Source organism: Musa acuminata, chromosome BXJ1-5 (genome assembly GCF_036884655.1).
Source record: "Musa acuminata AAA Group cultivar baxijiao chromosome BXJ1-5, Cavendish_Baxijiao_AAA, whole genome shotgun sequence".
Taxonomy (NCBI): Eukaryota; Viridiplantae; Streptophyta; class Magnoliopsida; order Zingiberales; family Musaceae; genus Musa; species Musa acuminata.
In genome coordinates, this window is record NC_088331.1 from 46,972,929 (window position 1) to 46,994,990 (window position 22,062).

The window sequence follows — 22,062 nt, forward strand, 5'->3', positions numbered from 1 at the left end:
CAAGATCTTTCAGCATGTTAGATTGTCGATGGCTGCTCCCACCATCTTGTCCCTCTCTCTATCCTTCCTTGGCTGCGTGCAACCACATGCTCCCACAGGGGTTGACCAGGTTAACAGCAGAACACGGTTGAAGAAGAAGAAGTGGAGCTTGATGAGTTGGTAAGTGTCATGAGGTGGCCATCCAATGCCTTCTTTTGTGCCTTTCCCAGCTTAATTTACTCGACATTGACTCTTGGTGATGTCATAACCGTGGTTTGTGCAGGAGATTGAGTTGACCAACCTACAGCCGCCGTGGGTTTGTCACAGTTGCTTCCCCCACCTCCGTTTCCGATCTCACCACAGTGTATTCTCTTTCATCTATCGTCTAATTTAGGGGCTTTGTCGGCAATCGAAGTGCAGGTCGCCATCGAGGGGGGGGGGGGGGGGGAAGCATTTGCGTGCTTAAGCGTGTGCCCGTCTTGGCGTAAGATCCGAGCCGTTCATTCATATTTTCCATCACGTGCAACACGTGCTACTATGGCCCCACCATCGAGTCAACGCATATCCCGAAAACCTAACCCGCCTCCGCTATCCATTGACTACGCCGTCCACCGAAACCAAACCCGGTTTTTTTAGGCTGCCACTTGAGCTTATTATATCGAACCCAAACCGCTTCGATTCCGAGACGAGTCGAGTCGGGACCCAGACTCCCCTTGACTGAGTCGTGACTCGCCCCGTCTCCTGGTGGCGAAGACGAGCGATGGCTTCCTCCGCCACCGAGGGCGGGGAGGACCCCCACGACCGAGCGGCGGTGCTACAGGAATCCGTCGGTGGAAAGCGGCGGAGGGCTCCGTGTTCCCCTCCTCCCCCGGCGCCACCTGGCGCCGGGTGCGAAGAGTCGTCGCGGCGGGTTTTCCAGAAGCTGTGGACTGACGCGGACGAGATCGCGGTGCTGCAGGGGTTCTGGGAGTTCACGTCGCGGCGGGGGACGGCGCGCGCGGACTACCAGCACGACACGGGGCCCTTCTACGACGAGATCCGCGGCCGCCTCGGCTTCGACTTCAGCCGGAGCCAGCTCGTGGAGAAGCTCCGCCGCCTCAAGAAGAAGTACCGCAACACGGCGGGCCGAATGGCCGCCGATCGGGGCTTCGTCTTCCGCAGCCCCCACGAGAGGGCCGCCTTCGAGATCGCACGCAAAATTTGGAACCCTGTCTTCGCGCGCGGCCCCGACGGTCAAAGCTGCGATCCTGACGGGGTCGAGGCCCCCAAAGATGGCGGCTGGGACTCGGACCACGATTCCGGTCCGAGGCCTCGTAGGCGCCTCAAGAAGGGTAAGGAAACGGAAGCGGTGGCAACGCCGTCGGAGATGATCACCGCCGCGGCGAATCGTCCTGACCCCGTGGTGGCGCCTCCATCCATGCCGAACTCCGAAATGGCGGAGCAGAGCATGAGGAGCTGCTTCTCGCCACTGTTCGACGAGATACTCCGTTGCACAGGGATCGGCCATGGAGTGACAGCACTGAGCTCAAGGACACCAGCGGCCGCGGTGGGCGAGAGATGGAAGCAGCAGCAGATTCTAGAGCTGGAGGTGTACCTGAAGAGGCTGGAGCTTATCCATGACCACATCAAGTCGAAGCTGGAGGAGCTCAAGTCAGAGAGCAGCAGCTAAAACTAGAGGTCTTCTTGCTGTATCTTGTTTCAGCTCTAGTCAACCAAAGCACTTGAAGCAAACTTGTTCTTCTTCTTCCTCCTCCTCCCTGTTCATACTCATCAAGGTTAGTTTCTTCAGCAGTCGAAAATATTACATGAAGAAGGGATGAATCTGAGCAAACAAAAAGGGCAAGTAATAACTTGTAGCTTGTATGATACATTGATCCCAAGTTTGTTTGACTAGCTGCGTGATCCATGGTTCGATTGTCTGGTTAGATTGGGTACAGCTCCTCTCTTCTCCTTGGAAGATCTAGGATGCCTGTTGATAAGATTAAGCTGGTTTTGGTGGGGGCAAACATTGTGTCCTAAGTTTGGTCTCACATGACAACAAGCAACACAAAACTTCAAACAGGTAGTTGTGGTGGATCACTATACTTTTGCGACGTGACATCTATCTTCCTGAACAGTAATCGAACTGGAACATGCAGAACCTGCACATCACATTTGGCCGCCTCAGTCTTTATTCTTGCCAGAAAATGAATCATCTGTCATGCTTGCTTTGGAGTCGTTTCTTTGGTTTCCACTTGTTAGTCTTCCTTCTCTTTCAGGAACAGGTCAGGTGGTGATCTATCTACCTGCTGCTTCCATCCCATCTCTTCCCTCGTGTAATCCAACGAGATATGCTTCACCGCAGCGTTGCCTCCAGACTAAGTGGTTTGCTCAGTGCGTGCAACCCATGTTAAGTGTGATGTTAACTCATATTTTGATTGTCCAACTCGAACTCAATCCATTGGCCTATAGGAAAAACGAGAGATTCGATAAATAATCATGTAAAAATTACGTCGGGATATTTCCGACAAAAAAGTTTCTTCTTGCTTGTAAATGAGTATAAATTCAAAGAATTCGGATATAGGAACTTTTATAGTGAGTCAAGGGTGGGTTTGTTCAATCGAAGTAGGGAGTTAATTTATAGGATAGGAGGATCATATGAAATTATCAACCCAATAAAAATTTAGTGAGACATTCATGATGTGTTGTTTGATTACTTACCTCTCATCATATCATATGACAATGTACGGGCACATGTTCTTGAATGATGGATAAGGAAGACGGTAAAGAAATCCATATAAAGAACATGTTGTTAGCTATTAAAACATTGCAATCGAAATTTTATTCGTGACATGAACAAAGGAATGATCTCTTTGCCCAATGATGTTGGATGGATCAATAATAATTATGCATATGGAATAATAATTGATATGTTACCTAATTATTTAAATATCTGAATTAATTTCAGACACCTGCTTTTTCTTATTGTACATATTTTAAATCAAATGAACTAATATTTAATACATGTTAATATTTATATAATTTAGTTGATTGAGATATAGTCCCATGTCAGAAGTAGTAGTATAATGAAACTAAGATTAACTTACAAGGGTCTATTAATTTCAACTTAAATATTTTGAATAAACGGTTCACACACAACTTCACGTAGTTAATAGTTCAATTATCTTATCCTATCGAGTCGAGTAATAATTAGTATTTCGTAAGTCAAACCCAATATATATAATTCGATTACCTTAATATTTAATAAATATAAATTTATTTTAATTTTAATTTTAATTTTAATCTTTATCACATACATAATATTCTCTTAACAGCTCTCCTTAGCACTTTCTTTGGCTCAATTATTATTTTATTTAATTTTGACTCCAATACAAATCGATCAAAATTAATACATGTCAAATGTCAAATTCCATATCAATTCAATTCAATATTTTAAGCTTAATTATATCGTAGGTTAAACCTAATGTATATGATTTTGGCATCAGACATTAATATTCTCCGAACAACGCGTGGGAGAGAGAGAGAGAGAGAGAGAGAGAGAGAGAGTGGCGTGTCAAACTGATTGCCAAAGACAGAACAAATTCCATGACCCATTGGGTGCAATGCCATCATCCCCTTTCCTGGCTGCCTCTGCAAGACTCCGATTCGGCGGTCAACGGGTGCTTGGAGCTTGTGAAAGGAACCACCCAAGCTTCGGAATCACGTGCAATTCCCGTCATAAATCTTCGAGGAACACACCGCCCTCGTCCCATTTCCACAAAGCAGGCGTCGGTCATGCACGGTGGCATCTTCCGATGGTAGCAATCTCCTCCCATTGGGTCGGAAGCAACGAGGGAGCTTCCCTTCTGCACGTATAAGTTCCAACCTCCTCTCGCAGTAACACAGCAAGCAAACAACTCCTCCTCCTTGTGTCTCGATCTCGAGAGAGAGAGAAGTGGTGTTTTAGCATGGGAGGAGGAAGCAAATCCTTGATCACCTTCCTCGGCTTCAAGGGGACTGCAAGCCGTTCCCGGAAGAGCCACGAGGCTGAGCCGAAACCGACGCATGATTCCAGAAGGAGCTACGAGGCAGACGCAGAAGCAAAGCAGCCGCGGACGAAGGTTCGCCGGAGCGACGACGACCTCGGTGGCTCTTGGATTGCGGAGCCTGACATAGACAGGAAAGCGGAAGAGTTCATCGTCAGGGTCCACCGCCGGATGAACCCGGAGCTGCACCTGGTCGCGGTGTAACCCTCCATAACGTCGTATCTTCTCCGAGATCTATTTATTACGTACAAGAACCTGGTTCAATAGCAACAATGAAATCGACTAGTTCTCAGTTTGTAGAACTTATAGGGATAATTAAACCCATATTTTCTTCCAAAATAATGATAATAAAGAGAAATGCGTTCATATTAATCTGTCAATAGCCTAAGAGGAAGAAAGAACGTAGTCTACCTTGAATGATTCCTCCTCGGCAAGGTGTGAAGAACAGTGAGTTCTTGCTCCTCTTGTTTGATTCCTCCTCTTGTTTGATTTCTGCTCCCCTGCTTTGCTTCAGTGTTGAGCATCTGTATCTTCTCTGGACTCGAAAATTTCTTGGACCTTTGTGCTCCAGTCGGCCGCAGTTGTCTCCACCGCGCACAAGACGGCGGTGGTAGGTCATTGTTTGGTTCGTTCCCTCTGCCCACGGGATCGTCTCTCGAGCTTCTGATCTTTGACTTCACTTTCTCCTCGTAGATGACGCATGATTTTGCCTGTGTCCTCATATGGGGAATAGTTCTCGAGCTTTAAACTCTTCTTTCCGTTCCTCTTGCTCTCGATGCACGAAGCATTCTTTTCGTTGAGTTATGTTGCCGACGTAGTCCGAGGCGCACCGCCGACCTTCCTTTTAAAGAAAGGCGTGTCCTTTGCCGAGCGACAAGGCTAAAGGAAGATCTGCTCGCTGAAATGTCGGGACGCAGCGAGGACCCGTCCAAGGAGGGCATTAGCCTTGTCGTTTATAGGAAACTGCTGAGGCTCATGAACGGAGACGTGCGATACATCATGGAAAGTCGGCTTTCATCATCACTGTCGAGCTTGCTTCTGCTCCCAAGTCCGGAGGCACGAGGCATACGGCGGCGCCGGTGGAAGTCATGTTTGTGACTGCTGTCGCTAGATCGACGGCAGTTATCCTTTGTTCTCTACTATTGTGTGGATAGAGCAGCGCCTATGGAGTTGTCAGTGCAAAATATAGAATGTGTTAGGAGTGATATTATGTTTTTTCTGATGCTTGTCCTTTGTTCATGACACTGAAGTATGAACGTCGATGAAACTGAAGATTATACAACGTCAATGGTCTTAGTTTGCATGCAATCTCACCTAATCTCGATTCCATTGATTTGCTCCTGTGATGTCTTCTTGTCATACATCATGATAGAAACAGCAATGGTTTGTGGTATTGTTTCATGTTCCCACTTCATTTTCAGGAGACCAATTCAAAGTGATAAAATCATATGATTTTAGTTTTTCAGGATAAACTTATAAGTTCATCATAAAAAAAAGATATAAATTAATTTGAAAGTCAATAAGTCTAATATGTGCATTTCCCAAAGTTTGTTGTCGGAGAATTTAGGTATTCAGTTCACACATTTTGTTTGCTAGCACACGAAACATGGACCAGACTTGGAACACCGGCATCCACGGAACGAGCAGTGTGTTCGGTCGGACGTGATAGGCCACCAGATCAGCCTCAGAGTTTGGTCAACGGTGCAGGTAAGTGGAAGAAGAAGGAGAGGCAAAAGCCGCCATCCATGTCAACGCACTTGTTAATGACGCAGATCGACGGCCGACCCGGCGGCCAACGTGGGACGAAGAGTAAAAGAATGACTCGGATTCGTTTCCTAGGTTTGGAACTGAGGATAATAACGACGACAAGACTCGGGCTGACGTCAGTTGTCTCAGATGACGTCTCACGCCTCGATTGACCTGACAATACATGGTCAAACGAACCGGAACGTCGACCGAGGCGTATTAACGACCTGCTCAGGCTCGGCCCTCCACACCACGCCAACGCTAGTGTCAGACGCTATCAGGAGTACGAGCCTGCCCCTGCAAGCGGGCACGGTAAGCTTCCCTATAAATAGCCTTGCATGCTAAACGGGAAAGGGGGGGAAGAAAGACACACACAAAACAGACCTCTTCACATCACTTGACTTGATCGTCGGAGGGATCGGGCCGAGTTCCGACCCGACCTGTGTGCAGGTACGAAGACCGAGCCACCTCTTCGCCAACGTCGTGGAGAGGGACCCTTCCTTGTAGGACGTCCCGGTGAACCCCGACGTTGCCCGATCCGCTCTGCCACCCCCGTCGGAAACCCCGAAAGACCTTCAGCAGGATTCCCGCCATTCGGACCTGAAACGAGCCGTATCAGCCTCGAGGCCACGGCGTAAAGTTGTTTACACGAACAGGAACACGTCACATTGATCCGTCCGAGATGACAGCCGGAGGTGTGTCAGAAATATTATAATAATGAATCTAGTCAAAAAAAATTATAATATAATAATAATAATAATAATAAAATCATAAATTTTAATTGTTTAGGATTGATTATGTGAATCTTTTATCTAAAAAATTATATATTTTAATTAAATTTATAATATTTAGATATTTATTTATAATTTTATTATTTATTATTATTAATTATTTAATTATTTTATTTTTTTACTATCAAATCTAAAGGTCTTATTATCTTTTTTTCTTATATAATTATTTGTGAATAAATTTTTTTTATCTTTTCAAATAACTTCATATATATACATACGTATCTTAATATTTTTATCTCGATAACATAAATTTTATAACGATGAGTCAGAGTTAAACTTATCAAAACTAATATATATATATATATATATATATATATCAGATTATATGCGAATTTAATTTAAAATTTTAAACTTTGAAAATATAATTTAAATTAACTCGATCAGTAATTGATGATGATAAAATTATCCTCCCATAACATCTCACTTAAATATTTCCAATTAAGCGTCCATAGTTGCACTCGTCCAACTCGAATAATGGCGACGACCCTACTGCTGCATGCGTGCATTGATCGTCCCATCCTTAAGGTAATGAGTGCTATCATGTTCACTTCGTTCTGTCCACAACTTCCGCACAGTTTGACTTCTCTTATTTCTTTTGACGTAGGATGAGTGATTGACAATTGACAAGTGGGGAGTCTTTGGCCTTTCTCTTCTCTTCTTTTTTTTTTTTTTTTTGTCTGTCATCAGCAGAGTGGACTTTTATTTTGATAAACAAGAACTTGGTGATTGATTAATGAGCTTCGTTCATCGGCACCTGCAGCAAAGTCTAGCTTTAGAAGGATTACATACAAAGTTCCCTCTCAGATCATATATTTGGCCTAATGCCCAATAAATTAAGGAATTAGTTTTGAGGTTTTCTCATTAAAAAAAGGATTATGTACTCTACAACTATATATGTTTTTAATAAGGAGTCACGATACTTATTAATTTCAATTATCGATGAGGTGTTATTGTATCGACGTCGATGTGAGATTATATTGGGTCCAAAATTTGATTGATTAATAAGATAACAAGATGTTGACATAATCATTTGATATAATTTTAATTTATTTCGTCGATATTGATTTCATTGAACAACTCATCACATATATGTATGTTTACTGTATAAAAAAATATTTCATTGATATTAGTATAATCTAAATAAATAAAGTCAAAAGCTATTTTTTTTTATATAGAGAAAAAAATATTTTTTTCTTTTTATAAAGATAAGTGACGATTACAAGATTCAATTAAAAAATTTATATCGTTTTATTATTTTCTTTGATTAACAAAAAAAATTAAATAATAGATATATCATTGGGAATCGAGTCAAAGGATAAGCTAAAAGTCGTAATGGTAATAATTGCTACGTAATCTTATTATTATGTAACCATAGAACGGCGAGTTGACGAAAGGTGGCGAGGCGATAAAGGGAAACCGTGGGCGTTATAAAGGACGAAGTGGAGGAAGAAGAGGCGGGCAAAGTTTTGGTTACCGCTTACCGCTTTCTGCGCTTCGCTCTTCCAGCGCTCGTTTGGTCGCCGGGAAGACAACAAGAGCAACGTAAGATCGCCATGGCGACATCGAGCGTGTGTCCGGCGCCGATGACGGCGACGTCGAACGGGTCGTGGGACGGGGATAACCCGCTGCACCACTCGCTGCCGCTCATCATCCTCCAGATCTGCCTCGTCCTCGTCGTCACCCGCTCCCTCGCCTTCCTCCTCCGGCCGCTTCGCCAGCCCCGCGTCGTCGCCGAGATCATCGTAAGCCCCGTCGATCCCTCTCTCTGTCTTTGCTCGTTCCACTCCTCCCGCTTGGCTGAGGGAACTTCTCCCCCAGTTGCGGTGCCGAGTTTCCTGATTCCAAACCCTAATCCTTCCAGTAACGGAGTCGATTCCGTGGGAAACGAACCTCCAGTCCACGAGCATGTGGTGTTGGGAGTGGGATTTGGGACCGGAAAGAGGGGCGGGGCATTTCGTAGGAAGCTTCATATCGAATTCCACCGATTTGACATAGAAAGAAAGAATTGCAACCAATACATTCGCACTCCATACAAGTTCGGTTTTCAGATCTTTAGGAGAAGAGACAAGGTTCGTCCTCTTGATCTGTTCCCATTCGCCTTACCATTGACTTAGACATTTAATTTGGTTGCCCCATTCGCAATTTGACTTGCGAGGACACGATTTCGATTTGGATAGTTACAGAGCAGAACAAACGAGTCCAGTTGATGGTAATATATGGTGACAAGCGTAGATAGATCAAGCAAATTCAAACAAATCGTGTGAATGGTAGGAAAAAACACGTCTTTTATATCTGTCCCCATTTATCCAGTTCTATATGGTTCATAGTGACGGTAGAACTACGGATGCATGACGATCACGGCCGTCGCCACTTTGGAATGTGGTTGATTTCCACCACAGTGTTAGCGCTCTGTTCGTGTGATGGTGCTAACTCTTGAATCGTGTTGCAGGGGGGTATACTTCTTGGGCCATCAGCGCTTGGCCGCAGCAAGAGGTTCACGGACAATGTGTTCCCCAAGCAGGGCATGACGGTGCTCGACACGCTGGCCAACATCGGCCTCCTTTTCTTCCTCTTCCTGGTCGGCCTCGAGCTCGACCTTCGATCCATCCGTCGCACCGGCAAGGGGGCCCTGGCTATCGCCATCGCTGGCATCACCCTCCCCTTCGCCCTCGGCATCGGCACCTCCGTCGTCCTCCGACACACCATCGTCGAGGGCGCTCGCCAAGGCCCCTTCCTCGTCTTCATGGGCGTCGCTCTCTCCATCACTGCCTTCCCCGTCCTCGCCCGCATCCTCGCTGAGCTTAGGCTCCTCACCACCGACCTCGGCCGCATGGCCATGTCCGCCGCTGCCGTCAACGACGTGGTCGCCTGGATCCTCCTTGCCCTCGCCATCGCCCTCTCCGGTTCCGGCTCGCCGCTCATATCCCTCTGGGTCCTTCTCACCGGCATCGGCTTCGTCGCCTGCGTCGCCATCTTCCTTCGCCCTGTACTCGCCTGGATGGCCCGGCGCTCGCTGGAGGGCGAGCCCGTGAAGGAGTCCTACGTTTGCGCTACACTCGCCATTGTGCTCGCCGCCGGCTTCGTCACCGACGCCATCGGCATCCACGCCCTATTCGGCGCCTTCATGGTGGGTGTCGTCGTGCCGAAGGACGGGCCCTTCGCGGCGGTGATCATCGAGAAAGTGGAGGACCTTGTTTCCGGCCTCTTTCTCCCTCTCTACTTCGTCTCCAGCGGTCTCAAGACCAACGTCGCCACGATCCGCGGCGCCCGCTCCTGGGGCCTCCTCGTCCTCGTCATCACCAACGCCTGCCTTGGAAAGATTGCCGGCACAGTCGTCGCGTCCCTCATCGCCAAGATCCCCATTCGCGAGGCCTTCACTCTTGGCTTCCTCATGAACACCAAGGGACTCGTCGAGCTCATCGTCCTCAACATCGGGAAGGACCGCAAGGTTTGGTTCACAGTGCACCGTCTCTTTTCGCTGCCTTCGTCCCTCGCTATTTATCTTAACCACCTCATCTTTGACACATATATCATACCGACAGGTACTCAACGACGAGACGTTCGCCATCATGGTGCTGATGGCACTGTTCACCACCTTCATCACCACCCCCATCGTCATGGGAATCTACAAACCGGCCCGGAGGGCGGCACCCTACAAGCACCGGACGGTTGAGAGGTCCCACGTGGACAGCGAGCTCCGCGTCCTGGCCTGCTTCCACGGCGTCCGCAACATCCCCACCATTATCAACTTGGTGGAGATCTCCCGCGGCATCCGCCATCGACCCCTCACCGTGTATGCCCTGCACCTCGTGGAGCTCTCGGAGCGCTCATCGGCTATCTCGATGGTACACAAGGCCCGCCGCAACGGCCTCCCCTTCTGGAACCGGCGGGACAATGCCGGCCACATGGTGGTGGCTTTCGAGGCGTACCAGCAGCTCAGTGCCGTCAATATCCGCCCCATGACGGCCATCTACGACCTCGACACCATCCACGAGGATATCGTCGCCAGCGCCTTGCAGAAGCGCGCCGCCCTCATTCTTCTCCCCTTCCATAAGATGCAACAGCTGGACGGCACCCTCGAGTCCGTCGGCCACCCCTACCATCTCATCAACCAGCGCGTGCTCCGCCATGCCCCTTGCTCCGTCGCCATCGTCGTCGACCGCGGTCTCGGCGGCACCGCTCAGGTCTCCTCCAGCGAGGTCTCCTACACCGTCGTGGTCCTCTTCTTCGGCGGCCCGGACGACCGCGAGGCCCTCTCTTATGGTGGGCTCATGGCGGAGCATCCGGGCATCGCACTCACCGTCCTCCGCTTCCTCCCGGCCCCCGTTGAGAACGTGGACCAAAGCGCCGAAGACGAGGCGTGCATTTCCAATTTCCGGTCTAACTCGCAATCGTCGGATGGGTCTCTCACGTACGAGGAGTCGGCGGCCGCGGACATGCTTGGGATCATAGCAGCTATCAAGAATCTGGGACGGCGCAATCTCTTCCTAGTGGGTCGGTCCCCGCCGGCGGTTGCCCTGGTCGAGAAGAGCGACTGCCCGGAGCTGGGCCCGGTGGGAAGCTACCTGGTCTCCGCGGAGTTCTCGACCACAGCGTCGGTGCTAATAATACAGCGTTACGATCCTAGCCGGGAAACCTCCAGGCTAGTGGAGCAGGTGGAGGCGGCGGAGGTGGCCGACATGCCTGACACACCGCTGGCTCTCGTGACGCCCGAGCGTTCTCTGCGTGCCTAATGACAGCCATGGTAGAAGAAGGCGATGGGTTTCTGACTTAGTTCTTTCTTTGTGTTCCTTATTATATACTAAGTTGATTATCTTATCTCAAGAAATGTTATTATCGAAACAAAATAATTAGTTCGTGAGATTCTTTGAATCAAATTTTTTGGGTAAACTGACCCCTATACACTGTTTCAGCTATAATTTTTAGCACCAAATATGGATTCAGGCAGGACCTAGCTTGTTTGAAATTAGACTCTTACATCTTTCTTTTGACACTGATTTTGTAGATTTTGGACACCGAATACTTACCCAAACGTCTGTTTCAAATGAGCCTATAGATGCTGCAGAACATGGATCAAAATTTCTGACCTTTCAATACTAAAATACCTATAAGTCCCTGTTGGAAATTCTGATTTGTACCAAACTGATTTCGTTCGAAACTAGACTTGTAGACCTTTCTTTTGATATATAGATTGACCTTGTGTTATCAAATCAAAGGTAACTCCTTATGAAACTAGAGATGTAATATCTTTTTCTTTTTTGAATTGTTTATAATATCTATGTTTTTAAATTATTTTAATATAAGAACTATTTAATAATTTTTATATTAAATAATTTTATATTAAAAACTTATTATTAGTTAACATAAGGAATGTGTCACTTGTGTTTGTCATATTGATGACATCTATGCTTATCATTCGTCTGATGTATGCTTATCACTTTATTATCATTGTGTTAGTTAAATCGTGCCTATCGTTTTATTATCATTGTGTTAGTTAAACCTAAACAAATTAGAGAAGAAAACTTATTAAATGAAAACCTTAGCTCCAACTCATCTTGGATTAATTCTTTACACTTAAGATTAAATTATTCTAAAATAAGTGTTTACGCTCATCCAACGGTAATTTTTAATTTTTAAATTTTCTTGATTTCAAGTATTTTGTAGAGTTTTCCCTTTGCTAATGGTGTTAATCACATTTGAACTATAAATTTGTTAATTTAGTTTTTTTAATTCTGACCTATCTATCTTGTTTTAACTATAACATTTTGTATAGAATTCTCAAAACTTATTTTTTTATAAACTAGACTTTTATATATTTTTCAGTGTATTACTTGAAGGATTTAGAATGTAAATATCTACTAAAATATTTGTTTCATTTAATGATTTGGATTCTACAAACTAAAGATAATAGTTTTTAATATATCTATATTAAATTGTTTGTAACTCTCTATAGCTAATTTTTAATTTATATAAAACTTGCTTCATCTAAAAATAAACTTATATATCTTTTAAATAATATTTTTTTGAGTAAATTGGAGTATAGTTGATCATCCAAATAACTCGTTAATATGCCTTATAGATTCAACCAGAACAATTTTATTTTCAAATTTACCTATTTTTGTTTCTATCTTTTTGAATTTGATTTTAGTTATAATTCTACCTTCAATTGAATCTTATGTGGCTGTTTTAAATCTGATATATCGTGTTATTGGTTTTGAATGAGTTATATAAAAGTTCATGTTTGTCTCTTTATATTTGCACATGTATACGTTTGTTGCACACAATACCATTTTATACTTCGATATTTATTGGATAATATGAACCTTTGTCGAAAATGAGAAAAGGAGTTAATGTGTAGAACTTGTAATGCTCTTATCGGCCTCTTCATCTAGACGTAGGTGGATTAAGCTACCAAACGTGATAGGCTAATATTAATGATCATCCAAAAATGGATGAATCATGTTATACTATTATCTTGCTTCATCATCAATGTTCTTTTGATATGTTATCCAAAGTACTTATTTATGTGTTTTTATATGCTCTTTGGAAATGAACGAAATATCAAATATGACACTTGAGCTTATGTTTTATACTTATTTCTTGATATGCTCCTAAATGTTATTTACTTGATTGATATGCTTCTAAATTCTCTTTCCTTTATTTAAGAGTAAAATACTCTTTACTGTATTAATGTACTCCTAAATATTCTTTACTTCATTAATATGCTCCTAAATATTCTTTACTTTATTGATATACTCCTAAATATTCTTTACTCCATTGATATAATCTTAAATGCTATTTACTGAACGAATCAAAGGAAATATCAAATGTGAGTTCTCTTGAGCTAATGACTTGTATTTTAATATTGATGAGTTAATATGTTGCTCTTTGCTCCACGAAATGTTATTTACATTTCTTATATCTAATGAAATGATAATTATTATTCTTTTATCTAATAAAATGATATTTATAATTCTTGTATCTAATAAAATGACATCTATGATTCTTATATCCATACCTTGCATTTTAATATTAAGGCCATATGAGCAATCATCTTTTCGTCGTAAATATGTTAGTCACTTGCTAAGCTTTGTAGCTCACCCTGTTATTATATAAAATTTTCAGGTTTGTTTATCACTAACTGTATTGTTAGGATTGGGTTGAGAGGATGAATGCTAGAAGATTTTGAACAAGTCTTTGATAATTTAATATGATGTTGTTGTATAAAGTACCTTTTGCTTATAATGAAATATTGTTAACAAATATAAATTAATGTATCTTGTAAAGGTTAAAAGACCTCTCATGTTTGAAATTTTAAAATATTAAATTAAAGTTTTATGATAATATAAATTCATGGTAAATAATTAGTTTTATGATTATATTAATTCTTATGGGTTTATACTTTGCTATATGTTCTTATGATCAATTGAGTGTGATTATGAAAACCCTAGAGACTATGTCAATAATAGTTTAAAAAATAAAAAAAATGGTGAAGCAAGTACGTCAAATCATAATAACGGATTAGGAATAGAATGGTTTAGTCTTCTCTATTTTATGAGTGAACATAATTCAATAGTGAGACAGAATAATGGACGACAATGTAAACAAAAAAACTATTTGATATCTAAAATTATCATAATGATCAAAATATTTCTTTTGTCATCTTTATGTTTAAGGGAGAGGTTGAGCGAGAATAATTAAGAAAATTTTTAAAGTCAGATAAGAGCCTATTAACATATTCTTAGAAAAGTTTAATAATAAGTGCTTTTTATATTATGTCAAAGAGTATAAAGAATTGAAGTTATTAAATCTTATCTAAAAAAAAATTGATAGTAACAAAATATAAAGTTAAATTCATTGTACTTACTGGATTTACTACTCATATGATTGATGATGGATTTAAAAAAGTAAAAAGATTTGAAAAATAATTAAGGTTAACAATAAAAAATTAGATATCAATTTTAAAGCTCTAAGTATATATTGATATGGCCGATAGATCTATGATAATCAAGAGAGATATTAAGGAGATTCAAGATACTAGGAACAAGAATTAGAATTTGATAATAAGAGGATTAAGACATCTATATTTAATAAAAAGTCATAATAAAAGACTCAATCATGTATAAAATATGGGTTAAATTATGAAACATGTCAATGTTTTTGGGTAATTGGAGCTAAGTAGTTAGATTACTCTTTGATAAAAATTAACCCACGCTAGAGTATATGTTATTACCGAATAAGATTCTAAAGCTTATAAGTCAATAGCCGAAGTTATTATTCATATTTTTAATAAAAATATAAAAGTTTTGTTTGACTTTGTTCTAATATATCTTATTTGACTTATGAACATAAACTTCTTACTTAATTCTCTTATGGATTCAAAGTTTTGATATTATAGCATGAATTGATTATCTTTGTATCATAGTGATGACGATATCAATTAATCTCATAAACTTAAAATTTTAAATTATAAATAAAAATCTAATATATGTAATCAGACTTTTTTAATTACTAAAGATATGAGACTATCCTCTCAAGATATTTATCTTCATCTCACACACATACCCCACTTATTCATATTTATTCATAATGTTACAACTCATCTTCGTTCAGTCAAATCATAATATAGAATTTTAAAATATAACTATTTTTTTTTTAAGGAGTTACGATAACTATTAAAATTAAATAGAGAGTGAATCTACGTGAATGATAATGTGGGATTGTAATATGTCAAAATATTGATTGGTTAACAAGCTAACAAGATGTCTGATGCGCTCATTTGATACAATTTTGACTTGTTCTGTCAATATTGACTTCATTCACAAAAAAACACATATCTTAGGTAGGACCAGTTTTAAGGAAAAACAGCCTTGCTTCCGATTATGTTATGTGCTTACCAGAACTCATAACATATATGTATATTTACTATATAAAAGAATATTTCATTGACATTAGTTTAATCTAAATAAAAAAATCAATCTAAAATTATATATATATATATATATATATATATATATATATATATATATATATATATATATATATATATATATCGATGAGGATAGTAATTATGATAAGACTCGGCTGACGTCAACCGACGCCTCACGTCTCGATCGGCGCGACTGCACTCAGTCAACCGAACCGGAACACCGGTCGAGGCGCATTAACGCCTACTCAGGCGTAGTTCTTCACGCCACGCCAGCGCACATGTCAGACGCTATCAGCCTGCCTCCTACAGGCGGGCACATCAAACAGCAGAAGGCTTCTCTATAAATACCCTCTCGTTCATCAGAGAAGGGAGGGAGAGACAAAACACACAAAAACACTTCTTCATCTAAAACCCCCTCCACATCTATTAACTTGATCGTCGGAGGGGTCGGGCCGAGCGCCTCGGTCCGACCTTTGTGCAAGTGCGAAGCCGAAGGTCTCATCCGGACGCGCAGGCGATGAGTTCCTGCCTGGAGGAGACGACTACACCGTCCCGATCGGACACCGCTCCCGACCGCCTCAGCGGGCTCGAGGAACGCCCTAGGGAGGTCCCCATCGTCTGGACCCGAACCGAGCCGCGTCGGCCCCGGGGCCACGGCTCAAAGTTGTTTCCCACAATATATATAATTAAGGTTTTTTAAAGATAAATGACGATCGTAAGATTCAATTAAAAACTTTATATTGTTTATTTTTTTGATTCATTATAAAAAATAAATATATAATTAAAAGTATTAAGGAAAATAATCATTGATGTTCTAATCGATCCAACAGGTCGAATGCTAAATTCCTAAAATGTTAGGATTTCTGATCCGTTCAAAGTCCAAATAAATAACCTGAGATGAATATGGATATGAGATTAAAAAAAATTCACAGATTATTTTTATAAAATATTTTATTTTATAAAATATTCTATAAATAGGTACCTTCTAACCGCTTAACTGACAATATTCGCCGACTTTGAGTCGTAATGGTAATTGCCACGTAATCTTATTATAAGTAACATTAGGGACTCGAGCGGAAGAAACGTATCCGAGGCGACAGGGTAGCCGTGAGCATTATAAATTGAGAGAGGGAGAGAAGGCGCCAAGATTGTTGGTACCGCTTACCCCGTTTTCCGTTACGCTCTTCGTGCGCTCGTTTTGTCGCTAGGAAGACGACGGGAACTGAGCATCCCGGGAACGTAAGATCGCCATGGCGACGGCGAGCGTGTGCCCGGCGCCGATGACGGCGACGTCGAACGGGTCGTGGGACGGGGATAACCCGCTGCACCACTCGCTGCCGCTCATCATCCTCCAGATCTGCCTCGTCCTCGTCGTCACCCGCTCCCTCGCATTCCTCCTCCGGCCGCTTCGCCAGCCCCGCGTCATCGCCGAGATCATCGTAAGCCCCGTCGATCCCCCACTCTTCCTCCTCCTCCTCCTCTCTTTCTCGTTTAACATGCAGATTTGATTTGTCTTTACTCGTTCTACTCCTCCCGTCCTCCCCTACTCCCCCGGTTGCGGTGCTGGGTTTCCTGATTCCAAACCCTAAATCCAGTATCGGAGTAGATTCCGTGGGGAACGAACCTCCGGTCCACGAGCATGTGAGGTTGGGAATGGGATTTTGAACTGGAAACAGGGGTGGGGCATTTCGTAGGAAGCTTCATCTCGAATTCCACCGATTTGAGATAGAAAGAAAGAATTGCAACCAATACATTCGCACTCGGTAAAAGCTCGTTTTTTTCATCCTCAGGAGCAGAGAGAAGGTTCGTGCTCTTGATCATCCTCCAGATCATGGAATCGGAGTTTGGTCTTACCATTGACTTAGACGTCTAATTTGGTTGACCCATTCGTTGACTTTGACATTCGAGGACACGATTTCGATTTGGATATTTAGAGAGCAGAACAAAAAAGACCAGTAGATAGTAAGACATAGTGAGCAGCGTAAATACATCAACCAAATTCAAATACATAGTGCGAATGGTAGGAAAAAAACACGTCTTTTATATCTGTACCCATTTTTCCTGTTCTATATGGTTCATAGTGACGGTAGTACTACGGATGCATGACGGTCATCGACGCCGCCACTTTAGAATGTGGTTGATTTCCACCAGTGTTAGCGCTCTGTTCGTGTGATGGTACTAACTCTTGAATCGTGTTGCAGGGGGGTATACTTCTGGGACCATCAGCGCTTGGCCGCAGCAAGAGGTTCATGGACAATGTGTTTCCCAAGCAGGGCATGACGGTGCTCGACACTCTGGCCAACATCGGCCTCCTTTTCTTCCTCTTCCTGGTCGGCCTCGAGCTCGACCTTCGATCCATCCGTCGCACCGGCAAAGGGGCCCTGGCTATCGCCATCGCAGGCATCACCCTCCCCTTCGTCCTCGGCATCGGCACCTCCGTCGTCCTCCGACACACCATCGTCGAGGGCGCCCACCAGGGCCCCTTCCTCGTCTTCATGGGCGTCGCTCTCTCCATCACTGCCTTCCCCGTCCTCGCCCGCATCCTCGCTGAGCTTAAGCTCCTCACCACCGACGTCGGCCGCATGGCCATGTCCGCCGCTGCCGTCAATGACGTGGCCGCCTGGATCCTCCTTGCCCTCGCCATCGCCCTCTCTGGTTCCGGCTCGCCGCTCATATCCGTCTGGGTCCTTCTCGCCGGCATCGGCTTTGTCGCCTGCGTCGCCATCTTCCTTCGCCCCGTACTTGCCTGGATGGCCCGCCGCTCGCAGGAGGGTGAGCCCGTTAAGGAGTCCTACGTTTGTGCTACGCTCGCTATTGTGCTTGCCGCCGGCTTCGCCACCGACGCCATCGGCATCCACGCCCTGTTCGGCGCCTTCATGGTGGGTGTCATCGTGCCGAAGGACGGGCCCTTCGCGGGGGTGATCATCGAGAAAGTGGAGGACCTTGTTTCCGGCCTCTTTCTCCCGCTCTACTTCGTCTCCAGCGGTCTCAAGACCAACGTCGCCACGATCCGCGGCGCCCGCTCCTGGGGCCTCCTCGTCCTCGTCATCACCAACGCCTGCCTTGGAAAGATTGCCGGCACAGTCATCGCGTCCCTCATCGCCAAGATCCCCATTCGCGAGGCCCTCACTCTTGGCTTCCTCATGAACACCAAGGGACTCGTCGAGCTCATCGTCCTCAACATCGGGAAGGACCGCAAGGTTTGGTTCACAGTATACCGTCTCTTTTCGCTTCCTTCGTCCCTCGCTATGCATCTTAGCCACCTCATCTTTGACACATATATCATACCGCCAGGTACTCAACGACGAGACGTTCGCCATCATGGTGCTGATGGCACTGTTCACCACCTTCATCACCACCCCCATCGTCATGGGAATCTACAAACCGGCCCGCAGGGCGGCACCCTACAACCACCGGACGGTCGAGAGTTCCGACATGGGCAGCGAACTCCGCGTCCTGGCCTGCTTCCACGGCGTCCGCAACATCCCCACCATGATCAACTTGGTGGAGATCTCCCGCGGCATCCGCCATCGACGCCTCACCCTGTACGCCATGCACCTCATGGAGCTCTCGGAGCGCTCATCCGCCATGTCGATGGTACACAAGGCACGCCGCAACGGCCTCCCCTTCTGGAACAGGCGAGACAATACCGACCACATGGTGGTCGCTTTCGAGGCGTACCGGCAGCTCAGTGCCGTCGCTATCCGCCCCATGACGGCAATCTCCGACCTGGACACCATCCACGAGGATATCGTCGCAAGTGCCTTGCAGAAGCGCACCGCCCTCATTCTTCTCCCCTTCCATAAGATGCAGCAGCTGGACGGCACCCTCGAGTCCGTCGGCCACGCCTATCATCTCATCAACCAGCGCGTGCTCCGCCACGCCCCTTGCTCCGTAGCCATCCTCGTCGACCGCGGTTTTGGTGGCGCCGCTCAGGTGTCCTCCAGCGAGGTCTCCTACACCGTCGTGGTCCTCTTCTTCGGCGGCCCCGACGACCGCGAGGCCCTCTCTTATGGTGTGCTCATGGCGGAGCATCCGGGCATCGCACTAACCGTCCTCCGCTTCCTCCCGGCCCCTGTTGAGAACCTGGATCAAAGCGTCGAAGACGAGGCGTGTATTTTCAAATTCACGTCTAACTCGCAGCCGTCGGATGGCTCCCTCGCGTACGAGGAGTCGGCGGCCGCAGACATGGCTGGAATCATCGCAGCCATCAAGAATCTGGGACGGCACAATCTCTTCCTAGTGGGTCGGTCCCCGCCGGCGGTTGCCCTGGTCGAGAAGAGCGACTGCCCGGAGCTGGGCCCGGTGGGAAGCTACCTGGCCTCCGCGGAGTTCTCGACCGCATCGTCGGTGTTAATAATACAGCGTTACGATCCAAGAGGGGAAACGTCCAGGCTAGTGGAAGAGTGTTAAAGAAGTAAAAATATATTTTGAAAGATTTTAAATTAATATTTTTATTTTTTTAAATAAGATTAGATATAGTTATATATATTAGAAACTTTTGTATTTCAGGTGACATATATACGTGTAGTAGATCAATCCGAACATCAAGTATTTAAGTTTATAGGATTAAGGTTTAAGAATAGTTTAAGATTGAAAAGTTCAATAAAATTTATATTTTTTACCTTTTTTTTCTTTCATTCAGTTCGATCTTAGACTTTTTATATAATTTGATTTTGGGTTAATAGTATTTTATTATTACTGTTTAAGAAAGAGTTGTACTTGCATTTGACCTTTTTTTTTCATCACACGATATCAAAGCCACAAGGGTAATCGAGGACGTGTGCTATCAAATTAACAAACAAACTATTATATATAATAGATTTAATTTATTTAATTAGATCTATTTATGTTTCAATAATTATGTGTGAATTTATATGATTTAATTAGTTTTAAATTTAAGATTATGAATTTAAATTTTTTAATTCATAAATTTGATTTGCCATTAGGTCGATCTAGTCTATGTGGCTATGTATCACCTAACCCATATAACAAGGTACGACTCAATTGATATGGTCAATCATAACCTTGCTCATGTGGCCATTTACAATCTAGTCCATATGGTTAGGTAAGAATAAGCCTATGACTCAACTCCTGTAGTAAGGTATGATCCTTGCGACCCAATTCATATGGTCAAACACAACCCTAGCTCATGTATCGAGGTATGACCTAATCCGTGAGCCAAGCATGATCTAGTTCAATGATAAAGCTAAGCCTAACTTATGAGTGAAGCTTAGCTCAATCTACGAAGTTAGGTTCGTCCAACTATATGATTGGTGCTAGACATATCGTCACTCTTCTATCCAGCTGGTTGTACCTCAGTCCAATGTATTACTTATTACAAGCATGTGTGACGCATGTGATCTCTCCAAGACTCAAGGTGAACATTATTTAATATAATTTAATTTTTTTCTTTCTTTATTAGTTTAAACTTGTTAATTGACTAAATCAATAGCTTTAATTAGTTCAAGCCAGTTTAAGGTGATTCCAGACAAACTTGACTAGTTAAAACCTGCTTGACATAATCAAAATCAATCAAATCTAATTAGACTAGTTTAATGTGATTCCAGATCGATTGTATAAGGATTTGAGATTGGTTCTGTTATATCTTAATTGAATTAAAATTGGTTCAACTCAATTGGACAATTCCGATTAAGGTTATGGTTGATTAAGGACTATTAAGATATTGAAGTCTAATGTCCTTATGATTTATTTTAATTAAAGATATTAATTAAAAATATTATTTATTATTTATTTTTTTAAAATTTATGATATTGATATGATTATTATCACGTAGTATATGTGACTATGTTAGTGGTTCACATTGGAAGTATAGCCTATGAAAGGAGCTATGAGCCTATTATAGTGCGAAGCTACCAACATATATAGTATAGCATATTATACATTAAGCATGGCTCCTCATAACATTTTATTATACTATTTTTTTGATGTATACGTGAATGAATGGATGAATATAAATAAATGATCATGGTTGTTTATGTATCCATACCGAGGGTAGATGATAATTCCCTTTGGAGATTAACAAATAGTTTCTCCATCGGGAGGAATATGTCCCTACTGGGAATTGAGGGATGTCACTTTATCCACCATTGGAAGTGTGATATGGGTTTTCATCGTCCACAATTGGAAGGAATCTATCCCGTGAAGTATGCCTCTCAATCTACTATTGAGAGAGTACACCATCGAGTGTAATATACGTCTTTGTTATATGACTATTATATATGCATTATATGTGACTGATGCATGATTTTATTTATTTTATAAAAATTATCATTATTTTTTTTATGTATAAATTTTATAATGAATTGATATATTATTATTTTATATTAAATTATTGATATTTATATTTACTTCACCAATATTGAAGATTATTTTTATGATTTTTAAAAAATTCCTATCAACATTTATAGTTACTAATATATTTTTATCTTATATTTATTTTTAGAGTAATTTACTATTTTATAATAGTTCTAAGGCTCGAGTGAAAGAGACTTATCTTACCGAGAAGATGTGATTTTTTTAGTTAATAAAATATTTCTTATTGTAAAAAGAAGGATTGATTCAAGAATTA

The 22,062-nt window shown here is 43.0% G+C and overlaps 3 protein-coding genes across 4 annotated transcripts; all 3 read left to right on the forward strand.

The window, feature by feature from the left end:
• Positions 1-739: 739 nt before the first annotated feature.
• On the forward strand, positions 740-1,648 carry LOC135674033 (probable transcription factor At5g28040). The gene has a single exon (XM_065183444.1). The coding sequence runs from the start codon at positions 740-742 to the stop codon at positions 1,646-1,648; it is 909 nt and encodes a 302-aa protein (XP_065039516.1).
• Positions 1,649-7,975: 6,327 nt separating this feature from the next.
• On the forward strand, positions 7,976-11,431 carry LOC135674733 (cation/H(+) antiporter 19-like). Of its 2 annotated transcripts, none has more exons than XM_065184845.1 (3): positions 7,976-8,283; positions 8,991-9,989; positions 10,084-11,431. In XM_065184845.1, the coding sequence occupies exons 1-3, from the start codon at positions 8,095-8,097 to the stop codon at positions 11,272-11,274; spliced, it is 2,379 nt and encodes a 792-aa protein (XP_065040917.1). In that variant the 5' UTR covers positions 7,976-8,094; the 3' UTR covers positions 11,275-11,431. The 2 variants fall into 2 exon arrangements, with proteins under 2 accessions (XP_065040917.1, XP_065040918.1); XM_065184846.1 differs by lacking the exon at positions 7,976-8,283 and adding an exon at positions 8,477-8,610.
• A 5,203-nt stretch (positions 11,432-16,634) lies between these two features.
• LOC135674034 (cation/H(+) antiporter 19-like) lies at positions 16,635-19,883 on the forward strand. The gene is made up of 3 exons (XM_065183445.1): positions 16,635-16,909; positions 17,672-18,670; positions 18,765-19,883. The coding sequence occupies exons 1-3, from the start codon at positions 16,721-16,723 to the stop codon at positions 19,881-19,883; spliced, it is 2,307 nt and encodes a 768-aa protein (XP_065039517.1). The 5' UTR covers positions 16,635-16,720.
• Positions 19,884-22,062: the final 2,179 nt, after the last annotated feature.

What these genes read in the sequence shown, in the direction of transcription:
- LOC135674033 (XM_065183444.1), top strand. Translation starts at nt 740, where the DNA reads ATGGCTTCCTCCGCCACCGAGGGCGGGGAGGACCCCCACGACCGAGCG.
- LOC135674733 (XM_065184845.1), top strand. Translation starts at nt 8,095, where the DNA reads ATGGCGACATCGAGCGTGTGTCCGGCGCCGATGACGGCGACGTCGAAC. An exon ending in GCGTCGTCGCCGAGATCATC is followed by an intron (nt 8,284 to 8,990) that starts GTAAGCCCCGTC and finishes ATCGTGTTGCAG; the next exon opens with GGGGGTATACTTCTTGGGCC. An exon ending in ACATCGGGAAGGACCGCAAG is followed by an intron (nt 9,990 to 10,083) that starts GTTTGGTTCACA and finishes TCATACCGACAG; the next exon opens with GTACTCAACGACGAGACGTT.
- LOC135674034 (XM_065183445.1), top strand. Translation starts at nt 16,721, where the DNA reads ATGGCGACGGCGAGCGTGTGCCCGGCGCCGATGACGGCGACGTCGAAC. An exon ending in GCGTCATCGCCGAGATCATC is followed by an intron (nt 16,910 to 17,671) that starts GTAAGCCCCGTC and finishes ATCGTGTTGCAG; the next exon opens with GGGGGTATACTTCTGGGACC. An exon ending in ACATCGGGAAGGACCGCAAG is followed by an intron (nt 18,671 to 18,764) that starts GTTTGGTTCACA and finishes TCATACCGCCAG; the next exon opens with GTACTCAACGACGAGACGTT.